Raw genomic sequence first — 14,257 nt, 5'->3', positions numbered from 1 at the left:
TTGAACCTTTTCAAAAACGATTCTAAAATGTATTTTATCAAAGCGAGGGTACCAGATTTACAGAAAAGGTAAAGTGTTACCATAGTGAGAAAAGTTATTCTACTTGTCATGTATTGTCTTGTGCAATACAAGTATTGTACTTAACATTTTGTGATTGTATGACCATTTTGTTGAAATTAAATACAAAATTGACAGTTCTCACTAACTTCGTTATTTTTCTATCATTGCAGGGACTGCATTTCCCTTATCTCAGTCGAACCAAAACATTATACTTCATTCTTGAATCAACACATATGGACAATTTTTATAAACTCCAATGGCTCCATATTGTCAGGTACTTGAATCACAGTGTTAGTGATGGGCTTCCTGTGGTTAACATTTTATAATTTGTCGTGTTCAGCAAAGACTTATAGAAACCTTTATGCTTTTCTGTACAACTTGTGTTTAGGGCAATGACAGGATCTCTGAAGCGGCTGGTCACAAACCCTGGCCCCGTGACTGTACCCTGGATCAGGAGCCGTCGCTGTTCCTTCCCGAGTTGTAACCAGGACCGAACTACGAGGGACAGAGACCACCACCACCACACAGAACACAACCAGTGGACAGGTGGACTAAACATCTTCAGTCCTGGCGGTCATCAGAGGGACAGAAGCTCCAGTCAGGGATCCAGTCTGCAGCCCAGACAATTATCTTCACAGTTTTGGTGCAGGGATCAAGCAGGGTATTGGGGCTGATAGAGATAGACCCTCCTGTTCCTATGATACAAACATCACAGTATCCATAATTATCCGAGCATGTCACCCTGGGAACCAGTGGGGAACCTTGAGGGCCTTCTAAGCCTTCAGAGATCGGCTACTTATTCTTTAACACTTTGATGCCCTATCGGCCGTGTCTATGTGTTTGACCAAAACTACGCTCTCCTTTAGCCATGGTCGCTCTCCTTTCAGCCCCACAAGCCTGTCACCTTTGATGTGTCACTGTTGTTGTCGCTATTGGTGATGGTGTGATAGTGGTGTTAGGCTACCATAGGTTGTGTAAACACTGGTTTTTGTTTTGCTGGTTGCATTATTTTATGCTATGTGTTACATTTGTGTCTGTGCTGGTTCTGTCTGTTTGATTCACCATGAAAGGTACCTAGCCTATAACTCAGCACACAATCCCAACAACATCCAAACAATGGCTAGAGGTCAAGGAGGGAGGTCAAAGACTAAGACCCTAGGCTGGTGGCTCTTGCTTCTACCTCCTCTAGTGTAATTGGGTCACAACGTGGGAGGGCGAGCATTAGGACGAACGCCGACAAGCCTTACGCCTGTCCCACGTGTGGGAAGTACTTTTCTAAGGCAAACTATGTGAAGAAGCACCAGACCGTTCAAACCAGGGAGAGGCCCTTCAAGTGTAAGCTGTGTTACAAGAGCTTCTCCTTCTTGAGTAACCTTATCAAACATAGGAGTGTCCACAACAGGGAGAAATCGTGGCTTGAAAGGTACGCAGGGGAACTATTCTTTAGGTGGGTAGAAAATAAATTGGGAACTGTTAAATTGGTGAAGGTAGCTTGAAGTGGACTTGTGAGGATTTTCTGTGTTTCTTTGCGTTACGTGCCTGGGGACAAGACCTGTGACTTGCGTTACTCTCTGGAGCAGGGCGCCTTTGAAAGGAGTGATTACTGGGGTGGGTTTAATTTAGAAGATTCCCTGTGTCTGTGATGCCTGCCGTTTTGGTGCGATGCAGACCCGGTGGCAAAACTGTCTGTCCTTTTGAGTTTTGAAGCAGTCTTTACCAGATAAAGTCATGTTGGGATATGTCAGTTATCCCGTGAGAGCTTTTGTGGTGAACATTTTTTCCATATTCTTTTTAAAAAAAATTTGTCATTTAGCAGACGCTCTTATCCAGAGCGACTTACAGTTAGTGAGTGCATACATTTTTTTCATTTTTTTTTCATACTGGCCTCCCGTGGGAATCGAACCCACAACCCATGCTCTACCAACTGAGCTACATCCCTGCTGGCCATTCCGTCTCCTACCCTGGACGACGCTGGGCCAATTGTGCGCCGCCCCATGGGTCTCCCGGTTGCGGCCGGCTACGACAGACCTGGATTCGAACCAGGATCTCTAATGGCACAGCTAGCACTGTGATGCAGTGCCTTAGACCACTGCGCCACTCGGGAGGTAAACCCACTTTCAGATGCCAAGCATATGGTAATGTTGCAGCAGTGTGTATGAGGGAGATAACGAGATGTGAAGTGTGCAGGAAGGTATGGGACAAAGGAATGTGTAGTATAGGTGGAAAAAAGTGTGTCAATTGTTGGGGTGCCCATGTTGTTGGGTATCAGAAGTGCCCAGTGCAAGAGAGACAGGTTGAGGTTGCCAGTAGACAGTGATTGGTCAAGGGTGAGTATTAGGCCAATACAGAGTAATACGAATTTGTGCTTCAGTAAGGTTGGCTTCTTAGCATTCATTGCCATGATTATCAACTGTACCACATGAATGGAATGTAAATCACCGAAAATATATGTTGTGGTGGCAGCTGCTGAGAAGTACTTGGGTTTGCCAGGTTTGACTGCAGAAGTCCCCTGAAGCTCAGTTGGTAGAGCATGGCGCTTGCAACGCCAGGGTTGTGGGTTCGTTTCCCACGGGGGGCCAGTATGAAAATGTATGCACTAACTGTAAGTCGCTCTGGATAAGAGCGCCTGCTAAATGACGTAAATGTAAGAGTTACAAGGTCTGTTTAACGGAAGAGTCCCGTCCTCCCAGGCCGTTAAAGTAGTGGAATGGGGTGGTGATTTTTATTTGTTTTATGAAATAGTGGTAGATAGGTGTAGGGTTAGTTAGTGGTGGGGTTTTTACTCCGTTTTTCCCGTTTTTAATTTTTGTATCACAAAATGTAACGTGATCGACCACACACTAGGTGGCGGCATGCACAAACAAAATGTGTGAACACCATGACATCGAAGAAGAAGTAGTAAACGGAAGTGAACAGTAATCAAGAACAATTTCCACGTTAGCATTTTTATTGTTGTTATTTATAGGTTTATTAACACAATGGGGAAAAAATGTGACTAATTTAACTGCATAGCATCACATACTTACAGTAGGTAGTCTTTAATTCGCGTTGGAGACAGGACTTGGTTGATAGAGCTACGTAACGCTAGCTAGTTGCTAACAATGGCTAACTGTATGGTTTTTCACACTCAAATAGCTTCCATTATGGAGGTGCTAGCGAATGCAGCCGTGGCAGAGATCTGTAAACTTGTAGACGACGACTATGCAGTGTTTCGATTGGAAATTTCTCAAAGTCAGAAAGAAAACAGGGGGTTGCGGAAGAAACTACAACTAATGGACATGAAGGTGGCACGGGAGCGCGTCCTCGCCAGTCGTCCAAGTAGTGTCAAGGTCGTCGACCGATACAGAGGAATAGCAAGAGGTACATTTTGCATAAGACCGAGGCTGCGCGACCTGTCGCCGTTCATAAATAGCTCAGTGCCTTTCGCTCCATTACCTTCTGCACACGTGTTCAGATGTGTTAACCAGAATCGGGTCTTGGTCAGTTTTTGGATAGTAAGCACTTGCGCAAAGACACTATCATATTCTATCCAGATTCTTGATTTACTGAATTTCCTATTATCTACTCAATGAAAACAATGTGATGCATGGAACATAACACATTGATCAAGAAATAGTGTTACCTTACATCCTTGCCAATTGTAGACAGTGTCAATAGTGTACAATATAGAGTTGCGCATTGACAGTACCTAACTTAACCACCCCTTTTCCCCCAATCACTATCTTAGGTGAAGGACTTTTCACTGGAGGCCACATGAGCTTTGTGAAGCCAGCGGGACACAGTGCATGGACAGATGACCAACCAATCACTGTTGATGAGGGGAGTGGAACCTCAACCCAGCATGTTATCATGATAGAGGTTAGTGTCATGATGTAAAAATGACAGTACATCAACTGTAGCTCGTTTATTTCAGAAAGGCTCCCCTCAGCTATTCATTTGCTTACATGTACATCCTTATTTATCTGCCATAGGGGAGCTTGTGAGACTTCCCTACGACATTGTTATTATATTCCCTGATTGTTATCCAATTAAACTCATGTACCGATAATAACCTAATCTCTTCTTGTGTCAGTCTGCAGAGGCTGCAGGTACTGGAGGATTGTCTCTGGTCAAGCAGGAGACGACTGAAAGAGACGACCCACAACACAGCAGAAATATCCAGACTGGAGCAGCGGTTGGAGTGGCGCCTCCTGTAGCCACGGCAGACCTCGCCACGGTGCCCCAGCACAGGATCCGACACAGCATGACGGAGGTCAGTGGAACGCCGAACGCCGTCCTCAAGTCAGAGACAGGCACAGAGACTTTAACTGTAACACAAAGGCTCTTACACACAGCATCTGACCACAGGTCAGACCCAAAGAGACTGGGCCTGGGGAGACCGGGCTGTCCTCCTGCTCCCAGCTCAGAGTATTTACTTTACGGTAGCCCGAGGACGGTTCATTCCCATCGAGACTCAGGTGACGTGTTAGAGACTAGCAAAGATCTGTCTTGTTCTTACACTACAGAGATGGACCCTGGCAACATGCCCTTGGGTTTAGAGACACAGACTGATCTGTCTAGAGGGGACTGGAACCAGTACAGTAGTAGTGTATACTCTGAAGGGTGCCTAGATAAGAAAGAGGAGGTTATAGTCATAAATGAGGTGACTGTGAAAGTGGAGGGCGACACTCCTCTGATATGGAATGAGACTCACTTAGGAGAAGGACACTCACAAGGCAGAGATTTCTTAGATTACAGGGAAAGCTTAGAGACAAATCCAGATGTCGTGACCCACTCCCCTTTACACGCGCTCAGGGATTGCGAACCAGTGTCCACGTCAATGGGGCCTTCCGATCAGTTATTGAACTCAAAGGACCAAAGGGCCAAGGCTCAGGGAGGGGGACAAACATCAGGCATTAGTAAAGTGAAACGGTTCCTCTGCATGTTCTGTAACAAAGGATTCAGCTGCGTCCAGAAGGTGGAGATCCACCAGAGGGTCCACACAGGGGAGAAACCATTCAGCTGTACCCAGTGTCACATGCGATTTGCAGAGGCTGGCAACCTGAAAAGGCACCAGAGGGTCCACACAGGGGAGAAACCCTACAGCTGCCCCCAGTGTCTCATGCGTTTCGCCCAGTCTGGTAACCTGAAGATGCACCTAAAGGTCCACACGGGAGAGAGGCCGTTCGCCTGTACGCACTGCAGGAAGAGGTTCTCAGAAAGGAGCTACCTCAGGATACACCAGCAGAAAAAACATTCCACTCTATAACATAGAAAGTACACATTCCACTCGATCGCTTCTGACGTTTAGATCAAACCCTGCATTAAAGACAAAGATTCATTTTCATTGTTGTCAGCAGAAAAGATCCACAAGTGCATTTGGAATAACGAAAGTAACAGATTTCAGTGTTCAATATTCCTGGATAAAATATTGCATCCAGACATTGTCTGATTTATAAGGCATATATAAGCCTAAAAAGGTTGTTACATATTGGTTTTGTACTGTGTAGGCTATATGATGTGCACAAATGCCTATTTCATTACTTCCATTAAACTACTTAATTTTTTTACTGAGAAAATGATTGCAGTTGATGTGTGGTTTTCATATGGTTTATTTATAACTTTTTTATGTTTAATAAACACAAAATGGGAGTTTTCATTTCGAAGACTTTAGTAAACATCACATCTGATCTCACCTTATTCTGCATACACTGACAGCGCTTTATAACCAATATACACTTAAATATACCTACACACTAGCAAACACCTACTGTACACGTCAAAATAGTTTAGTCACGTTTGTCTGATTACTTTTGACCTATCATAGCTGACACATCTTTACCCACAACATCATATTTATGTCCACCATGATGGGTTTAACAACAATGAAGTCATTCTGTAACTACAGTATAGGACTCAAATGTAGTGGGGATGGGTAAACACTCCATGTTGAAAGTGTTTTATCTGTGTGTGCGTGTACAGTTGAAGTCAGAAGTTTACATACACTTAAGTTGGAGTCATTAAAACTTGTTTTTCAACCACTCCACACATTTCTTGTTAACAAACTATAGTTTTGGCAAGTCGGTTAGGACATCTACTTTGTGCATGACACAAATAATTTTTCCAACAATTGTTTACAGACAGATTATTTCACTTATAATTCACTGTATCACAATTCCAGCGAGTCAGAAGTTTACATACACTAAGTTGACGGTGCCTTTAAACTGCTTGGAAAATTGCAGGAAATTATGTTATGGCTTTAGAAGTTTCTGATAGGCTAATTGACATCATTTGAGTCAATTGGAGGTGTACCTGTGGATGTATTTCAAGGCCTACCGTTAAACTCAGTGCCTCTCTGCTTGACATCATGGGAAAATCAAAAGAAATCAGCCAAGACCTCAGAAAAAGAATTGTAGACCTCCACAAGTCTGGTTCATCCTTGGGAGCAATTTCCAAATGCCTGAAGGTACCACGTTCATCTGTACAAACAATAGTACGCAACTATAAACACCATGGGACCACACAGCCGTCATACCGCTCAGGAAGGAGAAGCGTTCTGTCTCCTAGAGATGAACGTACTTTGGTGCGAAAAGTGCAAATCGACATAACCTGAAAGGCTATGGTTTGCAACTGGACATGGGGACAAAGATCGTACTTTTTGGAGAAATGTCGTCTAGTCTGATGAAACAAAAATTGAACTGTTTGGCCATAATGACCATCGTTACGTTTGGAGGAAAAAGGGGGTGGTTGCAAGCCGAAAAACACCATCCCAACCGTGAAGCACGGGGGTGGCAGCATAATTCTGTGGGGGTGCTTTGCTGCAGGAGGGACTGGTGCACTTCACAAAATAGATGGCATCATGAGGAAGGAAAATTAGGTGGATATATTGAAACAACATCTCAAGATATCAGTCAGGAAGTTAAAGCTTGGTCGCAAATAGGTCTTCCAAATGGACAATGACCCCAAGCATACTTCCAAAGTTGTGGCAAAATGGCTTAAGGACAACAAAGTCAAGGTATTGGAGTGGCCATCCCAAAGCCCTGACCTCAATCCTATAGAAAATTGTGGTCGGAAATGAAAAAGCGTGTGCGAGCAAGGAGGCCTACAAACTAACTCAGTTACACCAGCTCTGTCAGGAGGAATGGGCCAAAATTCACCCACCTTATTGTGGGAAGCTTGTGGAAGGCTACCCAAAACGTTTGACCCAAGTTAAACAATTTTAAGGCAATGCTACCAAATACTAATTGAGTGAATGTAAACTTCTGACCCACTGGGAATGAAATAAAATAAAAGCTGAAATTAATCATTCTCTCTGCTATTATTCAGACATTTCACATTCTCAAAATAAAGTGGTGATCCTAACTGACCAAAGACAGGTAATTTGTACTAGGATTAAATGTCAGGAATTGTGAAAAACTGAGTTTCAATGTATTAGGCTAAGGTGTACGTAAACTTCCGACTTCAACTGTACGTACCTTAGGGAGTGTCTGTGTAATCTGTATCACCTGTCACTTCCAGGAGGAGGAGGGTCCAGAGGTGCTGCTGGTGAAGGAGGAGGGGTGTGAGGACGGTCTGGGGAACCCTGAGGGAACCATGGTCATGGAGGAGGGAACCATGGTCATGGAGGACAACCAGACTACACCACCTCCTGAACCCACAGAGGAACCAGCTGAGCAGCACAGGACCACACACAGACTCACTGAGGTGAGGCCACTGTGAACTACTGTCTGAATGGTATTAGGTCAGGGCCCGTATCCACAAAGCCTCTCAGAGTAGGAGTGCTGATCTAGGATCAGTTTTGCCCTTTAGATCATAATGAATAAGACTATATAGACAGGTGAGGACCTGATCCTCGATCAGCACTTCTACTCTGAGACTTTGAGGATACAGGCCTAGGTCTTGATTAATTTTGTCTTAAGTGTGGGACCATGCCTTTGAAATATCACCATTAAATAGTGTATAGTACTCAAAGCAATCCCTCATTGCCCAATCAGAAGATGCTCCATAGTAGGGTGCTCATATCAGATTATTGATCCAACAACCTCTCACTCTGTATCTCTTAGTCAGTAGACATGGAGAATGGGAAGCCTGATCTGCTGCTGGTCAAAGAGGAGACAATAGAAGACGGACCAGAGAGCATTGATCTGCTGAGTGGACTAAAGATGGGGGAGAAAGGTAAGGGAGAAATACATATAGTCTACAGCAACTTGTGTTTACATACAAAAACACAATGTATTGACTTCACCAGGTAATTGACAAAAAAACTCCATATGTAGAGTTTATTTTCTAACCTCCTCCTGCAGGTGGTTGGCTGGAGGCTAACAGAGGAGACTGGTTGGCCATCTTGGATTCCCAGACCCAATCCAGTGCAGCCAAGGGCCCATGGGACAACATCACTGAGCAGGCCAGGTCCAGAGACGACATAGTGGAGGTCAGTGGATGGGACATCATCCTCAACTCTGGGCTGGGGAACAACACTGTTAACCAGAAACAGACAGTGGAACACAAAACAACCACCAAACTTAATCTCTATGACAACAGACTGGCTGAGACCAAGGCGAGGCGTAGATTTGGTCTGCGGGGACGGGGAGGCCAGGTTCGTATGCAGCAGGAGCGAACAGACACAGACGTGGCTAGTGATGCTCCGTCCTGCTCCTATATTTGTGATTCAGAGAGACTGATGGCGCCTCAGGTTAACCCCCTAACAGATGCTGCCTTCAGCCTGCCTTCTATAGGATCTATCAACTGGAACATGGACCCTGTGACAACACAGACACTCCCTGGCCTTCGTCCTCCTCACACTCTCCTAATGTTAAACCAGACCTCAGACAATGCCAGTGCCTCAACACCAAATGGCTACACAAGCCCGTTGACAAATGATAGTAGTAGCAACGCTATCAGTAGATCTGGTGGCAAAGAGAAGCGCTTCCAGTGTTCGTTCTGTGGGAAAGCCTTCAGTTTCGCCAAACAGGTGGAGATCCACCAGAGGATCCACACGGAGGAGAAACCGTTCGGCTGCCACCTGTGCGGGGCCAGTTTCTCCCACTTGTCCAAGCTGAAGAGGCACCAGAGGGTCCACACAGGGGAGAAACCCTACAGCTGCCCCCAGTGTGAGAAGAGGTTCTCCCACAAGCACCAGCTGAAGATGCACCTGAAGATGCACACGGGAGAGAGGCCATTCGCCTGTATGCACTGTGGGAAGAGGTTCTCAGAAAGGAGCTACCTCAGGATACACCAGCAGAAAATGCACACGGCCCATGTATAGAGTATAGTGACATGTAATGTAGTACTAGTTAGTTTGTAGTTAATTCTGTTGGTTTTGGATGTAGTAGGGAACTGGATGAGGTGAACTGAGGAAAGAATGAGTATGATGAGGCAGAGTAGATGATATGGTGATGGTTGGTGAGATGGTGTCTGTAAAAATGCTTCACTGATGAAGAGTGACAACTTAATTCCCTTTAGGTTGATACAGGTGTTTTATAGTGAGATAAGGATAGTCAGTGCCTTAATTCATGTTTACTTAACATAAAATTGTGAAGCTGTTGTAATGTAATGATGAACCTTTTCCAAAGTATTCTAAAATGAATTTTTATCAAATCGAGGGTACCAGATTTACTTGTCACGTATCATTTTGTGCAATAAAAGTACTGTACTTCACGTTATGTGAGTGTATGACCATTTTGTTTAAATTAAATCAAAATGTACTCTGTGCTGACTGACTTCGTTATTTGTGTCATTGCAGGGACTGAGTTTCCCTTATCTCAGTCGAACCAAAACATTATGCTTAAATTCTTGAATCAACACATAGGGACATTTTTATAATAATAAACTCCAATGGATCCATATAGTTAGGTACTTGAATCACAGAGTTAGAGATGGGCTTGACTGTGGTTAACATTTCATAATGTCATGTTTCTGTGTGTACAGCAAAGACTTTCTTATATAAACCTTTTTCTGTACAATATTTGTTTACAGTCTGCACGCCATGAAGACCTGCTGATATCTAGTGTTACTGGTGGGAGAGAGTGGACCTCTGTGGTGGCTGGTCCAAACCCTGGATCAGTACCATGGATCTGTAGCCATCGCTTTTCCTTCCTGAGTTGGAACCAGGACCCAACCGCGAGGTACAGAGACACCACCACAACCAGTGGACAGGTGGACTGAACAACCTCAATCCTGGTGGTGGTCAGACAGAGGCTGCAGTCTTACTTACTGGTTACCCCACCAAAACAGACAGGGTCAGGATGAGCGTTCACCACAAGAGGTACAGTGGGGGAAAAAAAGTATTTAGTCAGCCACCAATTGTGCAAGTTCTCCCACTTAAAAAGATGAGAGAGGCCTGTAATTTTAATCATAGGTACACGTCAACTATGACAGACAAATTGAGAGGAAAAAATCCAGAAAATCACATAGTAGGATTTTTTAATGAATTTATTTGCAAATTATGGTGGAAAATAAGTATTTGGTCAATAACAAAAGTTTCTCAATACTTTGTTATATACCCTTTGTTGGCAATGACACAGGTCAAACGTTTTCTGTAAGTCTTCACAAGGTTTTCACACACTGTTGCTGGTATTTTGGCCCATTCCTCCATGCAGATCTCCTCTAGAGCAGTGATGTTTTGGGGCTGTCGCTGGGCAACACAGACTTTCAACTCCCTCCAAAGATTTTGTATGGGGTTGAGATCTAGAGACTGGCTAGGCCACTCCAGGACCTTGAAATGCTTCTTACGAAGCCACTCCTTCGTTGCCCGGGCGGTGTGTTTGGGATCATTGTCATGCTGAAAGACCCAGCCACGTTTCATCTTCAATGCCCTTGCTGATGGAAGGAGGTTTTCACTCAAAATCTCACGATACATGGCCCCATTCATTCTTTCCTTTACACGGATCAGTCGTCCTGGTCCCTTTGCAGAAAAACAGCCCCAAAGCATGATGTTTCCACCCCCATGCTTCACAGTAGGTATGGTGTTCTTTGGATGCAACTCAGCATTCTTTGTCCTCCAAACACGACGAGTTGAGTTTTTACCAAAAAGTTATATTTTGGTTTCATCTGACCATATGACATTCTCCCAATCCTCTTCTGGATCATCCAAATGCACTCTAGCAAACTTCAGACGGGCCTGGACATGTACTGGCTTAAGCAGGGGGACACGTCTGGCACTGCAGGATTTGAGTCCCTGGCGGCGTAGTGTGTTACTGATGGTAGGCTTTGTTACTTTGGTCCCAGCTCTCTGTAGGTCATTCACTAGGTCCCCCCGTGTGGTTCTGGGATTTTTGCTCACCGTTCTTGTGATCATTTTGACCCCACGGGGTGAGATCTTGCGTGGAGCCCCAGATCGAGGGAGATTATCAGTGGTCTTGTATGTCTTCCATTTCCTAATAATTGCTCCCACAGTTGATTTCTTCAAACCAAGCTGCTTACCTATTGCAGATTCAGTCTTCCCAGCCTGGTGCAGGTCTACAATGTTGTTTCTGGTGTCCTTTGACAGCTCTTTGGTCTTGGCCATAGTGGAGTTTGGAGTGTGACTGTTTGAGGTTGTGGACAGGTGTCTTTTATACTGATAACAAGTTCAAACAGGTGCCATTCATACAGATAACGAGTGGAGGACAGAGGAGCCTCTTAAAGAAGAAGTTACAGGTCTGTGAGAGCCAGAAATCTTGCTTGTTTGTAGGTGACCAAATACTTATTTTCCACCATAATTTGCAAATAAATTCATTAAAAATCCTACAATGTGATTTTCTGGATTTTTTTTCCTCAATTTGTCTGTCATAGTTGACGTGTACCTATGATGAGAATTACAGGCCTCTCTCATCTTTTTTAAGTGGTAGAACTTGCACAATTGGTGGCTGACTAAATACTTTTTTCCTCACTGTACCTAGCCTATAACACAGCACACAATCCCAACAACACCCAAACAATAGCTAGAGGTCAAGGAGGGAGCTCAAAGACTAACCACCTGAGAGTGGTGGCACCTGCTTCTACCTCCTCTGGTGTCATTGGGTCACAACGTGGGAGGCCGAGCATTAGGACAGACGGCGACAAGTCGTACGCCTGCCCCACGTGTGGGAAGCGCTTCGCTGAGGCGAGCTATGTGAAGAAGCACCAGACCGTTCACACCAAGGAGAGGCCCTTCAAGTGAAAACTATGTTACAAGAGGTTCTCCTTCCTGATTAACCTTATCAGACATAGGAGTGTCCACAACGGGGAGATAGACAAGTTGTCTTTTTCTTTATTTGAAAAGGTTCGTATTCAGGTCACTTTTCCGCCAGTCAGGTTCGGTGGCGCTTCTGAAAGCCTTGGGGAGCATTCTGCCAGATTGGCGCAGGTACCCATCTAGGCTTCTGGAGAGGCTGCTGGGCGGCCGGCGGCGCTGTTGGGGCGACCGGGCTTCCACAGGGGCGCTAGGAGCGTCTTGGACCTGCTCTCCACGGTTTCGGCCACGAGCTGCTGCTCTCGGCCGGCGTGAAGAAGTCGAGGCAGGGGTAGGCTGTTTGGGAGCCGGTGTTTGCTGCTTCTTTTCCTCCCGCGGTCTTTGTCATGGTGTCTCCGAAGAGGTCCTTTTCGCAGATGGGTGTATTGAGCAAGGGGGTCTTGTCAGACTCCCTGATGGAAGTCATGGAGAGCCAAGGGTGTGTCTCTGCGTCACGACCAATGTAGCCATCACTCGGCCGGTGCAGACTGCCAAATCTTGAGTGATGTAGAGAGCAGCGCTGGTGAAACCTGCCACCTCTTCAATGCTAGCCTTTGTTGCGGATCATTCTCCCAAGTCAACCTATAATAATGTGGCCACATATGCTCCCAGCAGGCCCAGTTATTCAAGCTTAGTGGACGCTCTGCCTCCTCTCCGATCTGAGCGGCTAATCCTTGCGCACCTAGAACCCATAACGCTTCAATAGTCCAAGGGTAAGGGATTCCACTGGGAGCCACCCAGAGAGGATGAGTTTTAGTAAGGTTGGATTTCTTGTGTTTATAGCCATGGTGATCAACTGCACTGATGGAGCAGAAATCACAGAAGATGTGGTAGTTGCTGCAGCAGAGAAATATTTGGGTGTGAGATTTTAGTGCAGAAGATCTACAGGGAGTTTCGAGAAAAGGGATAGGATCGTTTAAGGCCAAAGTAATAGGATGGGGTGGTGGTTTTGGGGGATAGTGTATAGGTGCAGGGTTGAATGGTGATGCAATAAAAAAAAAAAAAAAAAATACCAAAATGTGCGATCCGCACTCCGACCTGTGGAAGGCAGCAATAGGTAACACAGCGTCTAGTCTGCGGGAAATTCACACGAAGAAGTAGTAAACGGACGTGAACAGTGACCAAGAACAGTTTAAACGTTAGCATTTTTGTTGTTATTTAGACGTTTATTAACACCCTGGAACTCAAAATATGACAAATTTAACTGCACAGCATCACACACTTACACCAGGCAGTGTTTAATTCGCGTTGGAGACAGGACTTGGTAGATAGATGTTAACGCTAGCTAGTCACTAAGAATGGCTAACTGTAACGTAATGGTTTTTCACACTCAAATAGCCTCCATTATGGAGGTGCTGGCGAATGCAGCCGTTGCAGAAATCTGTAAACTCGTAGACGACGACTATGCAGTGTTTCGCATGGAAATTTCTCAAAGCCAGAAAGAAAGCAGGGCATTGCGGAGGAAACTACAGTTACTGGAACTGAAGGTGGCACGGGAGCGCGCCCTTGCTAGTCGTCCCAATAGTGTCAAGATCCTCGACCGATACAGAGGAATGGCAAGAGGTACATTTTGCAGAAGGCCCGTTACCCTCTGCGCATGTGTTAAGCACAAATGGTTAACCAGAGTTGGGTCTTGGTCAGTTTTTGGATTGTATGTAATAATTCGCCTGATTACTTAGCAATCTTGCACAAAGACACTATCATAGTCTTGACTTACTGCATTTCCTATCACTTACTCATTGAAAACAATATGATGCATGGAACATAATCAATCGATCTATGAATAGTATTGTGACGTGTTACCATACATGTGACATGTTACCTTACATCCTTGCCAATTCTAGACAGTGTCAAAACTTTACAATATAGTATTGAGCATTGACAGTACCTAACCTAACCACCTCTTTCCCCCCAACCATTCTCTCAGGTGAAGGATATGTCACTGGAGGCCACAGGAGCTTTGTGAAGCCAGCAGGACGCAATACATGGAGAGATGACCAACCAATCACTGTTGATGAGGGGAGTAGA

At 45.0% G+C, this 14,257-nt stretch overlaps 2 protein-coding genes across 2 annotated transcripts; both read left to right on the top strand.

Annotated features, from left to right (window-relative positions):
• The first annotated feature begins 2,847 nt into the window (after positions 1-2,847).
• LOC123484665 (zinc finger protein with KRAB and SCAN domains 8-like) lies at positions 2,848-5,606 on the top strand. The gene is made up of 3 exons (XM_045215232.1): positions 2,848-3,420; positions 3,788-3,918; positions 4,133-5,606. Exons 1-3 carry the CDS (start codon positions 3,162-3,164, stop codon positions 5,306-5,308), a joined length of 1,566 nt encoding a protein of 521 aa, XP_045071167.1. The 5' UTR covers positions 2,848-3,161; the 3' UTR covers positions 5,309-5,606.
• A 2,584-nt stretch (positions 5,607-8,190) lies between these two features.
• On the top strand, positions 8,191-9,696 carry LOC123484673 (zinc finger and SCAN domain-containing protein 21-like). The gene is made up of 2 exons (XM_045215239.1): positions 8,191-8,214; positions 8,343-9,696. Exons 1-2 carry the CDS (start codon positions 8,202-8,204, stop codon positions 9,302-9,304), a joined length of 975 nt encoding a protein of 324 aa, XP_045071174.1. The 5' UTR covers positions 8,191-8,201; the 3' UTR covers positions 9,305-9,696.
• The last annotated feature ends 4,561 nt before the right edge of the window (positions 9,697-14,257 follow it).

Source organism: Coregonus clupeaformis, unplaced genomic scaffold (assembly GCF_020615455.1).
Source record: "Coregonus clupeaformis isolate EN_2021a unplaced genomic scaffold, ASM2061545v1 scaf0402, whole genome shotgun sequence".
Classification (NCBI taxonomy): domain Eukaryota; kingdom Metazoa; phylum Chordata; class Actinopteri; order Salmoniformes; family Salmonidae; genus Coregonus; species Coregonus clupeaformis.
The sequence above is the reverse complement of the archived record's forward strand: the minus strand, read 5'-3'. Positions and strand labels throughout refer to the sequence as shown.

Excerpts from the sequence above, each read along its gene's own strand:
- LOC123484665 (XM_045215232.1), top strand. The coding sequence starts at position 3,162 with ATGGCTAACTGTATGGTTTTTCACACTCAAATAGCTTCCATTATGGAG. Across the intron at positions 3,421-3,787 it reads ATACAGAGGAATAGCAAGAG|GTGAAGGACTTTTCACTGGA; the intron begins GTACATTTTGCA and ends TCACTATCTTAG. Across the intron at positions 3,919-4,132 it reads AGCATGTTATCATGATAGAG|TCTGCAGAGGCTGCAGGTAC; the intron begins GTTAGTGTCATG and ends TTCTTGTGTCAG.